We start from the raw sequence: 18,599 nt of genomic DNA on the forward strand, positions 1-18,599 counted from the left end.
GATTGGGGTTCTCCCGCCCCGTTCCCCCAGCCCCGGTACCTCTGGGGCCTCGCGTGCATCCCCGCCCTGCTCACGGCCGGGGGGTGAAGCCCCCTGCCCCGAGAGGCGGCTGGGCCGCGGGGCTCTGCCTCCCACCGCCCTCAGGCCCCGGGGACGAATCCTCTGGAGCGGGGAGAGCGGACAGAGCCGGCCGGGAGACCCCTGCGGCTCTTCCCCCCTCGCCACGTGGCGATGCGTAACCCCATCGTCGACTAACCGACTAACCGGGCAGCAGGTCGTCACCGACGGAGGAGTGCCGTGGCTGCCGCTTTGCCCGGTCGGCAGCGCGTTGCCCGAGCGATGGTGTAGCGTAGCTCGGAGCTCATCCGCTGACGCGGTGAGGGGACCGCAGCCGGGAACGGGCAGCGCTGGGTGCTGAGAGTGAGGGTCTGGTTTGGGAGGAGATCACGACTCGCCTCTCCCCGCAGCTCACCTGGACCAGCCCTGCTGCAAGGCGCTGTACGACTTCGAGCCCGAGAACGACGGCGAGCTGGGCTTCAAGGAGGGCGACATCATCACCCTGACCAACCAGATCGACGAAAACTGGTACGAGGGCATGATCAACGGCCAGTCGGGCTTCTTCCCGCTCAACTACGTGGAAGTGCTGGTTCCGCTACCTCAGTGAAACAGCGTCACTCCCCGTCCCCCCACCCCCCCCGGCCCGCGGCTGCCCCACGGCGCGCGGGCCCGGCCTCCATTCCACGATTATCCTGACACTAGGCCTCTCCGGCGGGGCGGGCGGGAAGACGCGGCCGCGTTGACTCTGTGCGTCGGCTCGGGGCGGGACTGCCAGCAGGGAACAAGCCAGAAGGGTCGACCGCCCTCCCCACCCAGTGAATTTGGTTTTTATTTTATTTTCTCGGTCCTTCTGGTGCTTGAACTTAGGTACTTCACAGGCCCCGCCAGGTTCCTCCCGTTTCGTACGATTTAAGCCGCGCCGCAGGCCTCTCCTTGTCGCGTTTTTGTCTTTCCTTTGGGTCGAGTGTCCGTGTGAGCCGGGGGGGCCGTGCCGGAGAGCCGCGCGCGTCCTTCGCGCTGAGCGTCGGCGTGGGGAGACGTGCGGCCCGGCGAGCTCGGGATCCCTCGCGGTGGCGGCGGGCGGCTCTGCGCCAGGCCGGGAGCTTCGCTGCCCCGGCGCGGGGGGCCAGCAGCCGCTGAACGCTACCCGCCTCCCCGGGGCCGCGCAGCCCCGAGTCCCCGCTCGCGCTGCCGCGGCAGGGGATGGCGGCTGCCTCCGGGGCTCGGCGCAGGCGGCGGAGCAACACTACGATGCAGGTCAAACACTAACCAGCCCGGCCCTGCCGCCCCTCCCCGCGGGGGCCGAGCCCTGCGGCGGCTCTGCGCCGTGCCACCCCTCCCGGGAGGACGGAGCAGAGGTGTCCGGTGTCCACGTCAGCCCTCGGCCCCTTCCCGGCAGAGCTCGGCTGCCACGGGACCAGCGCCAGCCCCGCGGAGCCGCTTGGCTTGAGCTAGTCCGCTCCCTTGGCGTGCCCGTCCCGGTGCCCCAGCTCCGCGGGGCTGCGGCAGGAGCTGCGTCGAGCTCGGGCGCTGCTGCGTTTGCTACCCGCAGCCCTGCGCGCGCTGCCTCGTTGCTCCAGCGTTGCTGGCAGAGGGTCATCGCCCTCCTCCCTGCCCGTCACCCCGCTCCTTCCTCCGCCCGCTCCCCTCCCGGCCGGCGGCTCCAGACCAGCCCCGCGCTGCAGCACCTCCCTGTCCCCGCTGCTCCCCTCTCCTGTTACATTTACACACAGCCTTTTTAACGTTTTTAACCTGCATGTTCATGTATGTCTGACCCCTGGCACTGACGCGCTGCCCAGCCGGGGCCGAGCCCGGGGCTCCGCGTGGGCCCCTCTCCCCGCGCGAGCTGCCCCTCGTCCGGCACCGGCGCCCGACCCCGGTGCGGGGCGCGGGGGCAGAGGCGGCTCCCCCTCGCTGCCAGCGGCGCGGGGAGCCCAAGGGACCGGCGTCCTCGGGGCCGCCACCTCTGTCCCCTCCCTGGCGGGGGCCGGGATCGGGTCTCGGGAGCTCCGGTTCCCGCTCAGGTGGATTGAAGTGAGTCTTTCAGCTGGGACAACTTGCTAGATCTTTTTGTAATGGTTTCTCCTGGTTTTTAGGGGAAAAAAAAAAAAAAGACGACCCACAAATCTCGACTTGTATCTCTGAATAAAAGTATTAAATGTTTTCTTCTTTCTAACGGCTGCGTCCTCTCCCTGAGCGCGAGCAGGACCCCACGATGTAGGGTGGGTGGAGGAGCAGCCCGTCATGAGTACCTGGAGCACACGAGGGTCCTCGCTCCCCCGGCACCGTCCCCTCCAGCGCTACCCGGGTGTCCCCAGTGCAGCAGAGCCGCTCACTCACCGCCGGTCAGGAACTGCTCTTTAATCAACTACCACTTCCACAAATAACTTACAGCCGCGACTCCCACCGCTACCACCCTCCCCTTCACCATGAGCCCCCCAGGGCAGGGCCCGAGGGCCGCCCGGGGCAGGGGCAGGAGCCGGCGGGGTCCCAGCGCCCCTCGGGCCAGCTCGCGGGCGGTGGGGCGTCCCCGCGGCGCTGCCCCACACCGGCCCGGCCGAGCCCCGTGCGCGGAGCCGAGCCCGGGCTGCTGGAAAGGCACCTGGTCCGCGTCGGCCGCGGGCTCCGGCCCTCCTCAGCTGCTGTGCTTCAGCAGGCTGTAGATCTGCTCCAGGATGTGGGTGAAGCTCTGGTCTTTGGGGGTCCGGGCGGCCAGGGAGCCCTGAGACGGGAACGCGAGTCACCGCCCGGGCCCGTGTCCGCGTGTTCCCTGCCCTGTGCCCCGTGCCGGGAGCAGCCCGGGGTGGAAAACCCCCAGGGAGGACGGGGGTGGCTCCCCTCGGCGTCACCCCCCCTCCTCACCTTCAGTTTGTCCAGGTAGGTCTGATCCTGGCTCCATAGCTCCTGAAACTTCACCAGGTCCGGGGCCCCCTTGTAAAACTCCACCAGCAGCGTCTGCGGCAGGGACAGAGGGGCTGCAGGGCCGGGGGGGGGGGGGGACAAGCACGTGTCCCCCTCCCCGGCCCTGCGGGCGCTGAGACCGCAACAGCGCAGGCAGCGATGGAGAGCGAGACTAGACGGTGGCTGGTGTCACCAGCACCAGGGAGGACACAGGGATGGGTGATGGAGACGCCTGGGGTGGGGGGGCTGGATGGGGGGCAGACAGTGGGGGTTGAGGGGGGGCCGGGAGGATCCAGCCCTGCCCCGCGCTCACCATCTCCTGCAGCACGTCGTTGGTGAGGAAGCCGTCCTGGATGTAGGCCACCTCCACGTCCATGGGGATGCCGTAGTCGTTGGGCCTTTGCTGGGAGAGCGGGGAGCGCGGTGGTCCACGGCACGGCCCCCCCGCACCCCCCCGTGCCCACCCCCCGGGGGGGGGACACCGGCACCACTCACCTCGGGGGGCGGCATCACCCAGAAGGGCGCGATTTTGGACTCCACGCCGGGGTTGCCGTGATAGTAGGGCCCTGCGGGGAGCGGGGGGGGGGGGCTGAGGGGGGGCCGCGGCGTGGCGGCCCCGCGGCGGCCGGGCGCTTACCGCAGACGAGGGCCAGGCAGGGCTGGAAGCCGTTGCCGCTGCCCTGCAGCTTGAGCTGGTAGTCCATCTGCGCGTCGATGTCGTGCAGCGAGGGCAGCGCCGGGCCGAAGGGGTGGCTGTGGTACCAGCCCACCAGCGAGAGCCCCCGCAGGAACAGGCTCTGGCAGATCTGCCATGGGGGGGGGACACGCCGTCGGCTCGGGGTCCCCGCCGTCCCCACCCCGGCACCCCCCGGGGGGGCTTTACCTCCTCCTCCACGGCGGCGGCGGCCTCGGCGTCGCCCAGGCGCGTGCGGCACGGGAAGGCTCGCAGGACCGTCAGCACTGCAAGGGGGGGCGCGGGGTGGGCGGCTCTGTCCCCCCCCTCAGCCCGCGGAGCCCCGCGGCGGTACCTACGCTGCGTGTTGGTGTCCCACCGGCCGCCCAGGTACCCCACCACTTCGCTCCGCGTCAGGTGGCTGTGGAAATCCTAAAGGAAAAGGCAAAAATCAATGGCTCTGCCCCCCCCCCAAATGCTTTCCCTGGCCCCCCCGGCTCCAAAATTTGCACCCCGTGGGTGTCGTCGATGGTGCGAGGAGCCACCCAGCACTGCCACCCCAACGCGGCAAGCGTGGCCCGCACGCCCGGCGCCGCGCACAACCCACCCAGCAGCCATCAGAGAATCCCCCCCGCCCCCCCCCCCCCCCCCCCGGGGACGGGGCGCACCAGGAGCAGCAGGACGTTGCTGGAGATGGCCACGTTGAAGGGCTGGAACTTGTTGATGGCGGCGAAGGACGTCACCTCCACCAGCGTCTGGGGGTTCCTGCGAGACACCCACAGCCCCGGGTGCCGCAGGCCACCGCGGGCCCCTCTGGCGAGGGGGGGCGGCGGGGGCACCCGCGGGGCCGGGTCCCGCCGGGCCCTACCTGGCCGAGTCGCGGGTGCCCAGGCTGCAGTAGCGGACGGGGACCCGGGGCTTGTTCTCCGGCCTCTTCCCCGGGGGGCCGTGCTCTGCAAAGGAAAATGCGCCGTCACCGCCGCCCCGGGCGCCCGGCCGGGCTGGGGCACCCAAGGGTGCCCCGCGGCCCCCCCACCTGCCGCCGGCTGCTCTGCCAGGCTCCGGCACTGCTGCTTCTTGCTCCTCTCCTCCGGCTTCTTGGTGGCGGCCGGCTCTGGCGCCCGGCCCTCCCGCGCCGCCTCCTCCTCCTCCTCCTCGGGCAGCTCGTCCTCCTCTCCCTCGCTGGCCAGGCTCTGCGGGCAGCACAGGGCTGGCGCCGGCCCCCGCGGACCCCCCGGCCCACCCCAGCCCGCGGGGAGGTGGCGGCTTTTCAGGAGCCCTGAGCTCACCCCGATTTGGGGGAGCAAAGCGCGGGGTGAGATTTGGGGGAGCAAAGTGCAGGAGCGATTTGGGGGAGCAAAGTGCGGGGAAAGATTTGGGGGAGCAAAGTGCAGGAGCGATTTTGGGAGCAAAGTGCAGGAGCGATTTGGGGGAGCAAAGCGTGGGGAGCGATTTTGGGAGCAAAGCACAGGGAGCGATTTGGGAGAGCAAGGTGCGGGAAGCGATTTGGAGGGGCAAAGCACAGGGAGCAGTTTGGAGGAGCAAAGCATGGGGAGGAATTTGGGGGAGCAAAGCACAGGGAGCAGTTTGGAGGAGCAAAGTGCAGGGAATGATCTGGGGGAGCGAAGCGCCGGCACCGGGGGCCCGGGGCGGCCGCGGCACCTCGTCGGCGGCGGGCGCGTGGGGCTGGTGCTGCCGCAGCCAGGCGGCTTTGTACTGGTCCAGCTTCTGGCCCTTGTAGCGCACGGAGGCCCAGCCGCAGCCCGACTTCTTGGCGGGGTTCACCAGGCGCTTGCAGTGGGTGGCCCAGGCGCTGGGCGAGCCGAACACCTGCCCCGTCTCCTGCCACGTGATGGCCCCGTCCGCCCCCAGGTCCCCCACGAACTTCTTGCCCTGGGGGGGTCGGGGGGTGAGCGGGGGGCGCCGGCCCGGGGCGGGGGGGGGGGGGCGGGGGGGCCCGGGGCGCCGGCGCTCACCAGGTAGTAGATGGAGAGGACGCCGCGGGCCGGCTCGAGGAGGCCGTCGCGGAGCAGCACGCGCAGGGTGACGCCGCGGCGGGTGAGCGCGGCGCCCCGGGGGGCCCCCGCCGCCTTCGCCCCGCTCTCGGGCCCCGGCTCGGCCTCGGCCTCCGCCTCGTCCAGCCCCGGCTCCAGCTCGTCCTCGTCCTCCTCCAAGCAGTCGTCGCCGCCGGGGGAGCCGGCCTCCAGCGCTGCGGCACACGGGACAGGCCACCGCCGCTGCCGCGGGGCCCTCCCGCCGGCAGGACGCCTGGGCCCCCCCCGGTGCCGGGTCTGGGGCCCTGGGTGCGTGGGGGTCCCTGCCCCACACCGTGACGGGGGACACGAGGACACAGGGATGGGGACTGGGGGGCATGGAGACAGGGATGGGGACATGGGGACACAGGGCTGTGGGATACGGAAACAGGGGGACATGGGGACACAATGATGGGGACATGGGCACATGGAGACAGGGATGGGGACATGGGGACACAGGGCTGTGGGATATGGAAACGGGGACATGGGGACACAATGATGGGGACATGGGCACATGGAGACATGAAGACAGGGAATATGGGGACAGGGGGACATGGAGACACAGGGATGGGGACATGGGCATGTGGAGACACAGGGATGGGGACATGGGGACAGGGGACATGAAGACACAGGGGATATGGGGACAGGGGGACATGAGGACACAGGGACGGGGCATATGGAAACAGGTGGACATGGGGACCCGGGGACAGGGGGACACGGGGCTAGGAGGACATAAGGACAGAGGGACATGAGGACACAGGGCCGGGGGGACACGGGGACACAGGAACGGGGGCCGTGGGGCCGGGCACAGAGGCACACGGGGACACAGGGGCAGGACGCCGGGGGGGGCGCAGGGGCAGGGGGACACAGAGGCGCGGGGACGGGGCACGGGGGGCCCCGGGGTGGGCGAGCAGAGCCCCCCCCCGCGCCCCGGACCCCCGGGGGGGCCGCGGACCCCCACCGCCGCCCCTCGCTGCAGCCCGGGCGCGCAGGTGCCGCCCCCGCCCCGCTGCCGGTGCCCCCCCGCCCCGCGCCGCTACCTGCCATGCTGCCGCCGCCGCTCCCTCCTCCCCCGGCGCGCGCGGCCCGGCGGCGGCGGCACGTGACGGCCGCGCCCCGCCCCCCCCCCCCCGCCGCTGCCGCCGCACCGGGGGCCTGGCCACGCCCCTCGCCCCGCCCCCGCGCCGCACCGGGGCGCTGGCCCCGCCCCCGCCCCGGCCTGGCCACGCCCCCTGCCGCGGGCGGCCCCGCGGTGCCCTTCGCTCCGCGCCGCGGGCGGGGCTGGTGCGGCGCCCGGTGCCCGGTGCCCGGCGGCACCTGCGGTCCCGGCGGCGGGCGGAGATGGCCCTGCCGGTGCTGCCGCCCCGCCGGCGCCGCGCCCGGCACTGCTACGAGGGCTTCGTGGAGAAGCGGGGGCCGCGGGACGAGGTGGGCTGGGACCCCCGGCGCCGACCCCCGGCACCGACCCCCGGCACCGACCCCCGGCACCAGCTCCTGGGACTCCCCGGGGCTCCCACGGGACCGATCCCCGGGATTCCCCCGGGACCGATCCCCGGGATCGACCCTCGGGACTCCCCGGGACTTCCCCGGGACCGCCCCCCCGACCCCCCCCCCCCCGGACTCGGCCGCCGCTGCCGGTGCCCCGGCCCGCGGGGCGCTGCGGGCGCGGTGCCGGTGCTGGTGCCGGTGCCGGTGCCGGGGACGCGGCCCGGTGCTGGCGCGGTGCCGGTGCCCCGTGCGCACTTCCCGGTGCCGCGTCCCCGGGCGCGGAGCTGAGGCCGCCCCGTCGCGCAGGGCTACCGGAGGGTCTGGGCCGGGCTGCGGGGGCTCACGCTCAGCTTCTACGAGGCGCCCCGGGACCCCCAGGTAGGGCGGGGGGGCTGGGACCCCCCCGGGTGGGACCTCAGGGCTGGGACCCCCGGGACCCCCCCCTGCCGCTGGGACCCCCCCCCGAGGTGGGACCTCCAAACGGGACCTGCGAGGTGGGACCCCTTGGTGGGGACCCCCAGGCCGGGAGCCCATTTGGGACGGGACCCCGAGACCCTCAGGGCATGGGACCCTGGAGGTGGGACCCCCCCCAAGCTGGGACCCCCTCTGGGTGGGCTCCTCGGGGATGGGACCCCTGAGACCCTCAGGGGATGGGACCCTGGAGGTGGGACCCCCCCCAAGCTGGGACCCCCTCTGGGTGGGCTCCTTGGGGATGGGACCCCTGACACCCTCAGGGGATGGGACCCTGGAGGTGGGACCCCCCCCAAGCTGGGACCCCCTCTGGGTGGGCTCCTTGAGGATGGGACCCCTGACACCCTCAGGGCATGGGACCCTGGAGGTGGGACCCCCCCCAAGCTGGGACCCCCTCTGGGTGGGCTCCTCGGGGATGGGACCCCTGACACCCTCAGGGCATGGGACCCTGGAGGTGGGACCCCCCAAGCTGGGACCCCCTCTGGGTGGGCTCCTCAGGGATGGGACCCCTGACACCCTCAGGGCATGGGACCCTGGAGGTGGGACCCCCCCAAGCTGGGACCCCCTCTGGGTGGGCTCCTCGGGGCTGGGACCCCTGACACCCTCAGGGGATGGGACCCTGGAGGTGGGACCCCCCAAGCTGGGACCCCCTCTGGGTGGGCTCCTTGAGGATGGGACCCCTGAGACCCTCAGGGCATGGGACCCTCGAGGTGGGACCCCCCCCAAGCTGGGACCCCCTCTGGGTGGGCTCCTCGGGGCTGGGACCCTTGGGGGGGGGTGAGGGTGGGACCCCCGCTTGGGGGGGGGCGGCCAGCCCCCAGCCCCCGAAGGCAGCAGGGCGCGGGGCAGGCTGAGGCTCGTGGCGGGGGCCCACGGCTCGGGTGCCCCCAGCCCCTGGAGGCGCTGGAGCTGGGCGAGCTGCTGGCGGTGCAGGCGCAGGGCTCCCGGCTCAGCCTGCGGCTGCCGGGCCAGGAGGTGCTGCTCAAGGTGAGGGACCCCGCCGGGGGGCACGGGGGGCACGGGGGGGCACAGGGGAGCCGGGGGCGTGGGGGGCTGGAGGATGAAGGGACAGAGGGGGGGGCACAGGCAGGGGGGACAGAGGGAGACACGAGTATGGGGGTGCCATGAGTTGGGGGATGCAGAGGGGGATACGGGGACATGGGGGGTACAGGGACATGGAGGGGCAGAGGGGACAAGGTTCGGGGACACAAGGGGAAACATGGGGCACAGATAGGAGGGCAGGGTCAGGGGGTGAAGGGGGGACCCAGGGACACAGGGGAAAGGGTTTGGGGACATGGGGGGGCACAGGGACATGGGGGGGGACAGGGTCCAGGGTGAAGGGGGGACCCAGGGGCATGAAGAGGCAGAGGGGACAGGGTTTGGGGACACGGGGAGCTGCAGGGCCAGGGAGGGGCACAGGGACAGGGTTTGGGGGCTGGGGGGGCACAGGGGCATGGAGGGGCACAGGGTTAGGGGGCTGGGGGGGACACAGGGGCACAGAGGGGCAGAGAGGACAGGGTTTGGGGACATGGGGGGCAGAAGGGACAGGGTCCAGGGGTGAAGGGAAGACCCAAGGGCATGGAGGGACACAAGGGACAGGGTTAGGGGGCTGGGGGGGACCCAGGGGCACGCAGGGTCACAGGGGACAGAGTTTGGGGACACGGAGGGGGCACAGGGACATGGGGGGGGCCCAGGGGCCAGGCCGGGGTCTGCCCTCACCCCCCCCCCGTTCCCCGCAGGCGGAGAGCCCGGAGGCGCAGGAGCTGTGGCGGGGATTCATCCTGACCATGGTGGAGGTGGGCACGGGGCGCCGGCACCAGGCTGCCCGGGGGGGGCGGGGGGGTGGCAGGGCATCCCGGGTGTCCCCGGGGGGGGGGGTCCCCACGCCGTGCCCAGCGCCCGGTGCCCTCCCGCAGCTGCAGGTGCCCGCGGACCTGGCGCTGCTGCCGGGCCACATGGTGCAGCTGGCGGAGGCACTGCGCGAGGAGCAGGAGCGTCGGGCGGCCCCCGGCCCCCCCGGCCCCCCCAGGCCCGCCGCGCCGCCGGTGCCCGAGTGAGTGCGGGGGGCCGCGGGCAGGGCCGCGGGGGTCCCACGGCGGGGCACGGCGCGGCTCACCGCCCCCCCGGGCGCCCAGCTGCTTCTACGAGGTGTCGCGCTCGGAGGCCGAGCGGCTGCTGGAGAGGAGCGCGGGCAGCGGGAACATGGTGCTGCGCCCCGGCGGGCACGGCCAGGGCCTCTCCGTCACCACGCGCCAGGCGCTGAGCGGGTGAGCGGGGCTGCCGCTGGGGAGGCCTCGTGGGGGGCGGGCACCGGGCGGGGGGTCCCCGTGCAAGGGGCTGGCACCAGGACACAGGTCCCCATGCAAGGAGTGGCATCAGGATGTGGGTCCCTGTGCTAGGGGTGGCACCAGGACACGGGTCCCCTTGCAAGGGGTGGCACCAGGATGTGGGTCTCCATGAGAGGGGCTGGCATCAGGACATGGGTCCCGGTGCAAGGAGTGGCACCAGGACACAGGTCCCTGTACAAGGGGCTGGCATCAGGACACAGCTCCCCATGCGAGGGGTGGCACGAGGACACGGGTCCCTGTGCAACAGGTGACACCAGGACATGGGTCCCCATGCAAGGGGCTGGCATCAGGATGTGGATCTCCATGAGAGGGGCTGGCACCAGGACACAGGTCCTTGTGCAAGGGGTGGCACCAGGACGTGGGTCCCAGTGCAAGAGGTGGCACCAGGACGTGGGTCCCTGTGCAATGGGTGGCACCAGGACACGGGTCCCCATGCAAGGGGTGGCTCCAGGACATGGGTCCCAGTGCAAGGGGTGGCTCCAGGCTGCAGGTCCCCATGCAAGGGCTGGCATCAGGACATGGGTCCCTATGCAGGAGGTGGCTCCAAGGTGCGGGTCCCCACGTGAGGGGTGGCTCCAGGGTGCAGGTCCCCGTGCGAGGGGTGGCAGGTCCCCACGCTGGTGGGCCCGGTGGGTGGGCCACCCGCTGACGGAGCCTGTCGGGCAGCACCGCGCTGGTGAAGCACTACAAGGTGACCCGCGTGGGGCAGGAATACGTCATCGACGTGGAGACGCCGGTGAGTGACGTGGGGCAGAGCCTGGCTGGCGCCGGGGACAGGGACCCCCAGGACTGAGCTGCCCCGAGGCCTGGGAGCCACCAGGCCTGGGGTGCAAGGTTTGGGGCCCCTCAGGGGGCTGGGAACCCCAAGGGCTGGGACACAAGGGCTTGGGACCCCTAAGGACAAGGACCCCCAAGGGCTGAGACCCCTGGGGACTTGGAGTCAAGGGATTGGGACCCCAGGGACTAAGACAGACAGGGCCTGGGACCCCCAAGGACTGGGACTCCCCCCTCACCACGGCCCAGGACCCAAGGGATGGGACTCACCCAGCGTCTGGGACCTCCAGGGGCCACCTCAAGGGCCTGGGACCCCCTGGGTCTGGGACCTCCAGGGGTTACCCCAAGGCACTGGGCCCCCCGGGGAGTGGGACCCACGGGGCTGGGCTGGGGGGGGCAGCACCCATGGAGGTGCCCGCGTGACGCCGTGTCCCACCAGCACCGGTGCTCCTCGCTGGCCGAGGTGGTGGCCTACTTCGTGGAGAACAGCAAGGGCAGCCTGCGGCCCCTGGCCAGGGAGTACACGCCGCGGCTCGGTGGGCGCCGGGGGGCTGGGGGGGGGGGTGAAGGGTGTTGGGTGCTGCGGGAAGGCGGCTGGGGCTGTCAGGGTCCAGGGAGAGGGTATAGGGTGCTGCCGGGGTGCAGGAGGGTGGTGGTGGACTGGGGGAGTTGGAGGGAGTTTTGGGGTGCTGAGGGGTTGGAGGGGGTTTGGGGAGGTGTTGGGGGGTGGCTGGGGGGCTGGGGCCGTGTGCGGGGGCAGTGACGTCCCCTCTCTGCCCCAGAGTTCGTGGAGACGGATGGGGAGAACGGGGAGAGGGTCCGGGCGGTGTGCAAGCCCCCCTGCCCGCCCGCGGCCCCCCGGGGAGCCACCACGGCCCCCCGGGGTGCCCCCGCGTCCCAGCCCCGCCAGCCACCAGCCTCCACTCTGCACGCCGCCGCCAGGGCCCGCGTCCCCGTGCCGCGGCCGGCCTCGAGCCCTGGCCCCCCCGCGCCGCGGCTCCCGGGGGCACCCGCCCGGACCCCGCCGGCCGAGCCGACCTACATGAACGAGCAGGGTGAGCCGGCCGCACACGGGGAAACTGAGGCAGGAGGGCACAGAGCCTGCCGCAGGGACCGGGCGGGGGGCACCCACATGCTGACCCCCCCCCCGCACTCCTCTATAGGTGCTGGAGCCCCCCAGAGCTCAGCCCCCCGCGTTGCCCCCCGCCCTGCCCTGCCGCACCCGCAGGACGGCTCCGCAGGTGAGGGGGGGCCCGGACGCCTGGGCCCCGCTGCTGGGGCTGGACGGGGGGGGTGGGAGGACACCTGGGTGCTGCCGCCGGCCCCGGAGGGCAGCAGGGACGAGCGGCTGGAGCAGAGGGGCCCATCAGGGCTCAGGTGCCAGCAGGGGCTGGAAAGGGGGGGTGGGGGCCCGGACCCCCGCCCGCCAGCCTTCCAGCCCCCCCCCGTGCCGCAGGCATGGTGGAGGAGCTTGCCAAGAAGCTGCAGGCGCGACGAGCTCTCGTCGGCGACTGATGGGTGCTGCGGGGGCCCGTGGGTGCCCCGTGCCGGGCACAGACCCCCCCCCCGCAGCAGCCTTGGTGCTGAGGGGGGGCCTGGGTGACCCCCCCGAGAGTGACCAGCCACGTGTGGGGCCACCAGCGCCCACCCCAGGGCAGAGCTGCCCCCAGCCCCGCGCTGGGCAGGGGGGCACAGGGGGACGGGGCCCGGGGGGCCGTTGCAGGCACCGGAGGCAGAAGCGGCCCCCGGACCGTGCTGCAAATAAAGTCTCATCTGTTCCTGCTCAGCCCCGGCTGCGTCCTTGGTGCCGCGGGCACAGCACTGGGGGGGCTTCTCCCCCCCCAAAACACCCCCTCTGCGCCCCGGGCTCCCGGCACCCTCCCAGCGCCGGCAGGGCAGCGGGGCCGCGTCACACCTAGATCCCAATTTATTCTTAAGGCCAGAAGCAGCTGTCGATGGTGAGGGGGCAGCGCCCAGGCCGGTGCCCGTGGCAGCGAGGGGGGGGGATGACGCGGAGTTGGGGGGGCGACCCAGAGGCCGTGGGGGCCAGCGCGTGCCGGCAGCCGGCGGGGGCCCGGGGAGCTGGCACAGCCCTGCCGGTGCCCGGGGCGGGCGGCGAGGGCGGCGTACGCGGGGCGGGGGGGGGGTCGGTACATTCAGTGCTCTCGCCCGGGGGGGCCCGGGGGGGGCCAGGGCCCGGCTCTAGGTCAGGCTGGCGTTGGAGCTGCTGGCGGTGCTGTTGCGCTTCTGGAGGCATTTCACGGCGCTGGGCACCTGCAGGCCCGAGGAGACGTGGAAGCTGCCGCACCAGACCTGGAGGGGGGCACAGGGACGGGGCATGGCACGGCCGCGAGCCCAGGCGTCCTGCGCGACGCGGGAGGGGCTGAGCCGCCCTCCGAGGGCACCCCGAGGCCCTGGCCCCCCTTACCATGAAGGCGGGGAGCACCGGCTGGGTGAACCTGGCCTTGAAGGTGTGCAGCAGCTGCTTCGTCCTGGCGTTGTAGAAGGACAGGAACCCTGCGGGCACGCGCAGCTCCCTGAGCAGGGTCTCCGCGCTCTGCTGCCCGGTGCCCTGGCAGCGAACGTCCCAACGCCTGGCAGCGCCCCGCGCCCGCACCCACCTTCGTGGAAGTTGCAGTAGACGCCGATGCAGTCGGGCACGGGCACGTCCAGCACCTTGGCCTTGTTGGCGTGCTTGGCGCTGAAGCTGACCTGCAGCCAGTTGTTGAGGTGGAGGCACCAGGAGGCCGAGGTCTTGCCCAGCTGGTCAAACTTGCCCAGGCTGCGATACGCCACCCCCACGCCGAAGGCCTTGCTGTCCCGGTCGTACCGCACCTCCCAGTAGTGGTCGTCCGCGTCGATCAGCGTGTCGCCTGCGGGCACCGGGCGCTGGCCGGGCCGGGCACGGCTCTGCCCCGGTGCCTTGTCCTCGTGCTGGGGTCCGACCTCTGCCCTGGGGCTCTCGGGGGGGGGGCTGTCACACACCTGCGTGCCCCTTCCTGCACCCTCGGGTCCCCTGGGTGCCCCATGTCCCCCCCTCATGCCACCATCCCCCTCTGTGCCATCAGGTCCTCACCCCTGCTGTGCTCCCCTCGGTGTCCCCAGGTCCCCATCCCCTCTCTACCCCTCCGTGCAGGCAAGGTCCCCATCGCCCCCCCGCTGCCCTCGGCACCCCGGCGCTCACCCAGGACCGTGTAGGACTCGGCGGTGAAGCGGTCTCTGCCCCCGCGCCCCGAGGGCATCCTCTTGGGCGACTGCACGACCCTAGGACAGATGGACACCAGCGAGGCAGGGGTGGGCATTACGCGGGGAGGTTGGCGTTACCCAAAGGGGCTGGCATTACCCGGGGGTTGGCGTTACGGGGGGGAGTGGGTATTACCGGGGGGTTGGCGTTACCTGGAGGTTGGCGTTACCTGCTGGGCTGGGGGGACGGCGGAGGTTGGCGTTACCTGGCGGGCGAGTTGGCTGGCGAGGCCGTCCTGCCCTTCCCGTCCTTCTCGCGGGCCTTGACGTCCTGCACCTTGCCGCCCGTGGCATCCCACTCCACGCTGAGCTCCTCCACCCGCAGGTTCTGGTGGCACGTGCTGGCGTCCAGCCGGAACATGAACGCTGGGGACAGCCACCGTCAGCACGTCCCCCGTGTCCCCCGCCTGGCACCGAGGCGTCACGGAGCCCTGGCGTGGCCAGGCAGGGGTGGCACAGGGGGTCCCACCAAGCGCCCTGCCACCCCTGGTGCCCAAAGCCACCCCCTGGTACCCACCTCTGGTCTCCAAAGTGACCGGCTCGGAGAACTCGCCCGCTACGGCCTTGTTACATGCCCGCACCCGGAAATTCATGTACTTCATGTCGAACTTCAGCCCTGTGGGCACAGCGGGGTTAGCAGGGGGGCACGGGGGCACCGGGACCCCCATGCTCGCTGCAAAGCCTGGCGGGGCCATCCCTCACCGGAGAGGGTGTACTCGGTGCCCTTGATGCCCTCGATCACCATCCAGGGCTGGTCCTCCTTGGCGCGGGGCGGCCCCTCGAAGTTGGTCTTGCGGTACTCCAGCACGTAATGGTCGATCTTGCTGTCCTCGTCGGGCATCCGCCAGGCCAGCGTCACGCAGTTGTCGGCCACCAGCGACTCGGCCAGGTCGATCTCGGGGGTGCTGGGCACTGCCCGCGGGAGCAGCCGTGCCAGGCCCGCCTGCGGCAGCCCTGCTGCCAGCCCCGCCGGCACCGCTCCCCCGGCTCCCCCGGACGCGGCACCCCGAGACCCCAGGCAGGGCGCCCACGGCTGGCCCGGGCACCGCAGGGCCCTCCAGGCATGGCACCTGCAGGGTCCCTGGGCACGGCACCCCCAGAGACACGTCGGCATGGCACCCGGGGACTGCCGGACACGGCATCCACGTAGATCCCGTGGGCACGGCACCCCGAATCCCCAGGACGGCACCCGCAGAGATCCTGGCCGTTGCACCCCGAGGCCCTGAGCACAGCACCCACCGCGTCCCTGGGCACGGCACCCCCAGAGCCCCCCAGCCTGGCACCTCCGGATGGGGCATCAGAGTCCCCAAGCCTTGTACCCCCCCACTCCCCCCCAACCCCGGAGCTCCCCAGCGCCTCGCCCCCACCCCCTGGCACCCAGCAGACCCCTTCGCCCCTGGACCACCACCCAGGCCGGCACTGCCCTCCGTGCCCCGGGGCACCCGCCTGCCCGCCCCCGCGGCCCGTGGGCGATACCTGGCAGGAAGGCGAGGGCCTGGAGCAGGCGCCGCTCCTGGGCAAAATCCACCATCAAGTGGCTCATGTTATCGCTCACCTTGGCCTTGAGCGAGAGGCGGAAGGCGGGCGCCATCGTCACGCTGCGCGGGGGCGCGGGGACGAGAGTCAGCGGGGCCGGGAGCCGGGCGCCCCGCCGGCCCTGCCCGGCCGCCCCCCACCCTGCGCGGCCGCGGGGAGAGGGTGGGCAGAGCCCCCGGCCCCGTGCCCGTGGGATGGGCCCGGGGCGCGGGTGACACCGCGCGGGTTAGTGGGGATGCGGGGGGATGCGGGGGGCACGGGGGTACCGTACCTATCCTTGATCTGTTTGGCAGCCTTGAGAGCGCAGAGGAAAAGAGGAGAAAAAATAGAGGGTGAGACAGCGATGCCAGGAGCCAGCGTGGTACAGCGTGCCCTGCTCTGCGACCCGCGTGGCACAGCGCGCCCGAGTCCCTGCCACCAAACCCGCATGGCACAGGGTGCCCGAATCCCTGCCACCAAACTTGCATGGCACAGCGCACCCGAATCCCTGCCACCGAAACCGCATAGCACAGGGTGCCCAAATCCCTGCCACCAAAGCTGCATGGCACAGCGTGACCACATCCCTGTCCTGGCACCCACCTGGCACAGGGTGCCCGAATCCCTGCCACCAAACTACATAGCACAGGGTGCCCAAATCCCTGCCCTGCTACAGCACCCATCTCCCCACGGGGACACCCACGTGGCCACATGCCCACAGGAGAAAGAGGGCACGAAGCAGCACCCCAGGGGCAGGCGAACGAGAGGACCCAGGCGCCCAGGCCGCCCTGCCCCGCGCTGCTTTAACCCTCCTCCTCCTCCCCGCCGCGACCTGGTGCTCTAACCGGTGCCCACTTGCCCGGTCCTAATCTAGTCCCGCAGCGGGCGAAGGCAGCCCAGCGTTAACACGGCGCCCAGGCTGGAAAGAGAGCTGAGGTGCCCGCCTGGGGCAAGCGCGGTTATGAGGAGGCATCGGCCGGAGGGCAGGAGGGACGGGGGGGCCTCGTGCCCCCGCGCCGGGCGTTAGGCGGGGACGGTGCCCGGCACGGCGCCCACCTGGGGGAAGTCGTGGTTGTTGGCGGTCTCCAGGGTCTGGTTGGCCGTCTCCAGCAGCTCCTCCGAGCTCTCCAGGGCCTTGGCGCAAGCCGCCAGCTGGGCCTGAAGGGGGGAGAGCAGCAGTGGGCGGCGGTGGCCGCGGCCGGCGGGCGCGCAGGGCGGGCGCTCACCTGCAGCTCGTAGGTGCGGCTGGCGCGGTCCTGCTTGATCTTCATGAGCATGTTGTCCTTGAGCTCGTCCAGCAGCGCGTACAGGGACTGAAACTCGCCCTCCAGGTCCTCCTGCACCCGGGCCGAGTTGTCCTGGCGGCGACGGCGGGCGTCAGCGGGCACGGCACGGCCCCGGCCTCGCCGCTGCCCACCTCCGACGGGTGACGGGGCTGCCGGGGCCACCCTGACCCCGTGGTGAAGGTGGGTGCCTGGTGCCCGTGCCGCGGGGGGGGAAGGGGCCCCGCCGCGCCAACGGGGGCACCCGCGATGGCGGGGATGGGGCCCAAGCAGGCACCGAAGGCCGCGGGGCTGGCGGCGGGGAGGGCGCGAGGCCGAAGGCCGGCGGGCGAGAGGGGGCCGGGCTACCTCCACGTTCTGCAGCATCTGCTTGAGGGCGTAGATGAAGTTCTGGATCTCCTCATTCTTCACGGCCAGCGTGGTGATGATCTTCCGCAGCGCCTCCTGCCCCGGCGCCCCTGTCAGCACCCCCCCGCAGCCCCGGCAGCGCCCGGCGCCCCGCGGCCGGCTCAGCACCCTGCCCCCCCGCAGGCCCCCCCCGCCGGCCGGCGCGTGCCAGGCGCCAAGGGGGCCCAGGCGTCCGGGGCCCTGCGGCCGTGGCAGGCAGCTGCGACATGACTTGGCAAGCGTGTGCGCTGCCCGGCAGGGAGGGGACGGCCCCCAGCGCGTCCCCCCGCCCGGCACTGCCCCTCGGGGACTCCTGGGGGGACCGAGCCCCAGCGCCCCCCCCTTGCGGGCTCTGTCCTCCGGCCATCCATCCCGCATCCCTCCTCCCTCCATCCCGCATCCCTCCTCCCTCCATCCCGCATCGCTCTGTCCCTCCTCCCTCCATCCTGTATCACTCCATTCCTCCATCCTGCATCCCTCTGTCCCTCCCTCCATCCTCCATCCTGTATCACTCCATTCCTCCATCCTTCGTCCCTCCTCCCTTCATTTTCTGTCCTTTCTCTCTCCATTCTTCATTGCTCTGTCCCTCCTTCCTCCATCCCTTCTCCCTTCATCCTCTATCCCTCCTCTCTTCCTCCATTCCCCATTCCTTCACACCTGACCCTCCTTCCTCCAGCCTTCATCCCCTTGATCCCTCCTTCCTGCACCCCTCAGTCCCTCCTTGCTGCACCCCTCTCTTTCATCCTTCTTTCCTCCATCCCCCATCCCTCCTTCATCCCTCCATCCTTTTTTCCTCCTTTCCTTCATGCTTCCTTCCTTCATAACTCCTTTCTCTATCCATCCTTCCTCCATCCCTCCTCTCCCCATCCCTTCATCCCTCCCTCCCTCTTCCTCTATCCCTCCATCCCTCCTCTCTCCATCCCTTCATCCCTCCCTCCCTCTTTCTCTATCCCTCCATCCCTCCTCTCTCCATCCCTTCATCCCTCCCTCTTCCTCTATCCCTCCATCCCTCCTCTCTCCACGCCTCCTTACTCTATCCCTCCTTCCTCCATATGTCCTTCCTCTATCCCTCCTCTCTCCATCCATCCTTCCTTCCCCCTCCCCTTCTCTCTCCATCCCTCCATCCATCCCTCCTTCCTCTATCCCTCCTCTCTCCATCCCTCCCTCCCTCCTCTCTCCATCCCCCCATCCCTCCTCTCTCCATCCCCCCATCCCTCTCCCCCCCCTCGCCCCGGCCCGCAGCCCGGCCCCACCTGGTCGCCCATACCGGGCCGGCCCCGCCGCCGCCGCCGCCGCTCGGCCCCGCGCACCAACAAAGCGGGAGCGGCGGCGCCGCCCGCCCCGCCCCCGCGGGGCACGCCGGGAAAGCGAGTCCGGCCCCGCGGCGCGCCGGGAGACCCAGGGCGCGCCCCGCGGCATGCCGGGAAAT

The 18,599-nt window shown here is 72.0% G+C and overlaps 4 protein-coding genes across 8 annotated transcripts in view; 2 read left to right on the forward strand and 2 right to left on the reverse strand.

The window, feature by feature from the left end:
* Nucleotides 1–2,233, forward strand: part of SH3GL1 (SH3 domain containing GRB2 like 1, endophilin A2) — a 28,494-nt gene extending 26,261 nt beyond the window's left edge. For all 3 annotated transcript variants that reach the window (XM_026119525.2, XM_026119526.2, XM_064497539.1), the window contains one exon: nt 468–2,233. In XM_026119525.2, the coding sequence (XP_025975310.1) occupies nt 468–664 (197 nt within the window). In that variant the 3' untranslated portion in view covers nt 665–2,233. The remainder of the gene's footprint in view (nt 1–467) is intronic.
* Nucleotides 2,234–2,557: 324 nt separating this feature from the next.
* MPND (MPN domain containing) lies at nt 2,558–6,780 on the reverse strand. Of its 3 annotated transcripts, none has more exons than XM_064497538.1 (12): nt 6,705–6,780; nt 5,608–5,840; nt 5,294–5,524; nt 4,668–4,824; nt 4,500–4,584; nt 4,300–4,396; nt 3,842–4,063; nt 3,596–3,764; nt 3,454–3,524; nt 3,272–3,361; nt 2,920–3,012; nt 2,558–2,779 (listed from the first exon to the last, which is right to left on the reverse strand). In XM_064497538.1, the coding sequence occupies exons 1-12, from the start codon at nt 6,709–6,711 to the stop codon at nt 2,693–2,695; spliced, it is 1,542 nt and encodes a 513-aa protein (XP_064353608.1). In that variant the 5' UTR covers nt 6,712–6,780; the 3' UTR covers nt 2,558–2,692. The 3 variants fall into 3 exon arrangements, with proteins under 3 accessions (XP_064353608.1, XP_064353607.1, XP_064353606.1); XM_064497537.1 differs by lacking the exon at nt 6,705–6,780 and having other exon boundaries at nt 3,842–3,918; nt 3,991–4,063; nt 5,608–6,526; XM_064497536.1 differs by lacking the exon at nt 6,705–6,780 and having other exon boundaries at nt 5,608–6,528.
* Nucleotides 6,781–6,886: 106 nt separating this feature from the next.
* Nucleotides 6,887–12,394, forward strand: STAP2 (signal transducing adaptor family member 2). Its single transcript, XM_064497358.1, has 11 exons — nt 6,887–7,092; nt 7,459–7,530; nt 8,515–8,610; nt 9,363–9,419; nt 9,540–9,676; nt 9,759–9,890; nt 10,638–10,707; nt 11,185–11,281; nt 11,528–11,800; nt 11,909–11,986; nt 12,202–12,394. The coding sequence occupies exons 1-11, from the start codon at nt 7,006–7,008 to the stop codon at nt 12,258–12,260; spliced, it is 1,158 nt and encodes a 385-aa protein (XP_064353428.1). The 5' UTR covers nt 6,887–7,005; the 3' UTR covers nt 12,261–12,394.
* Nucleotides 12,395–12,654: 260 nt separating this feature from the next.
* Nucleotides 12,655–18,533, reverse strand: FSD1 (fibronectin type III and SPRY domain containing 1). The gene is made up of 13 exons (XM_064497278.1): nt 18,424–18,533; nt 17,132–17,227; nt 16,727–16,858; nt 16,557–16,658; nt 15,796–15,818; nt 15,465–15,586; nt 14,691–14,900; nt 14,506–14,604; nt 14,195–14,354; nt 13,930–14,009; nt 13,367–13,618; nt 13,174–13,262; nt 12,655–13,058 (listed from the first exon to the last, which is right to left on the reverse strand). The coding sequence occupies exons 1-13, from the start codon at nt 18,433–18,435 to the stop codon at nt 12,948–12,950; spliced, it is 1,488 nt and encodes a 495-aa protein (XP_064353348.1). The 5' UTR covers nt 18,436–18,533; the 3' UTR covers nt 12,655–12,947.
* Between the last annotated feature and the right edge of the window lie 66 nt (nt 18,534–18,599).

Source organism: Dromaius novaehollandiae, chromosome 25, assembly GCF_036370855.1.
Source record: "Dromaius novaehollandiae isolate bDroNov1 chromosome 25, bDroNov1.hap1, whole genome shotgun sequence".
Taxonomy (NCBI): domain Eukaryota; kingdom Metazoa; phylum Chordata; class Aves; order Casuariiformes; family Dromaiidae; genus Dromaius; species Dromaius novaehollandiae.

Excerpts from the sequence above, each read along its gene's own strand:
- MPND (XM_064497536.1), bottom strand. The coding sequence starts at position 6,414 with ATGTCCCTCTGTCCTTATGTCCTCCTAGCCCCGTGTCCCCCTGTCCCC. Across the intron at positions 5,525-5,607 it reads TCCTCTCCATCTACTACCTG|GGCAAGAAGTTCGTGGGGGA; the intron begins GTGAGCGCCGGC and ends CGACCCCCCCAG. Across the intron at positions 4,397-4,499 it reads GGCACCCGCGACTCGGCCAG|GAACCCCCAGACGCTGGTGG; the intron begins GTAGGGCCCGGC and ends GGTGTCTCGCAG.
- STAP2 (XM_064497358.1), top strand. The coding sequence starts at position 7,006 with ATGGCCCTGCCGGTGCTGCCGCCCCGCCGGCGCCGCGCCCGGCACTGC. Across the intron at positions 9,677-9,758 it reads GCCGCGCCGCCGGTGCCCGA|CTGCTTCTACGAGGTGTCGC; the intron begins GTGAGTGCGGGG and ends CCGGGCGCCCAG. Across the intron at positions 9,891-10,637 it reads ACGCGCCAGGCGCTGAGCGG|CACCGCGCTGGTGAAGCACT; the intron begins GTGAGCGGGGCT and ends CCTGTCGGGCAG.
- FSD1 (XM_064497278.1), bottom strand. Across the intron at positions 15,819-16,556 it reads ACAACCACGACTTCCCCCAG|GCTGCCAAACAGATCAAGGA; the intron begins GTGGGCGCCGTG and ends TGCGCTCTCAAG. Across the intron at positions 14,901-15,464 it reads GGCCCTCGCCTTCCTGCCAG|TGCCCAGCACCCCCGAGATC; the intron begins GTATCGCCCACG and ends TCCCGCGGGCAG.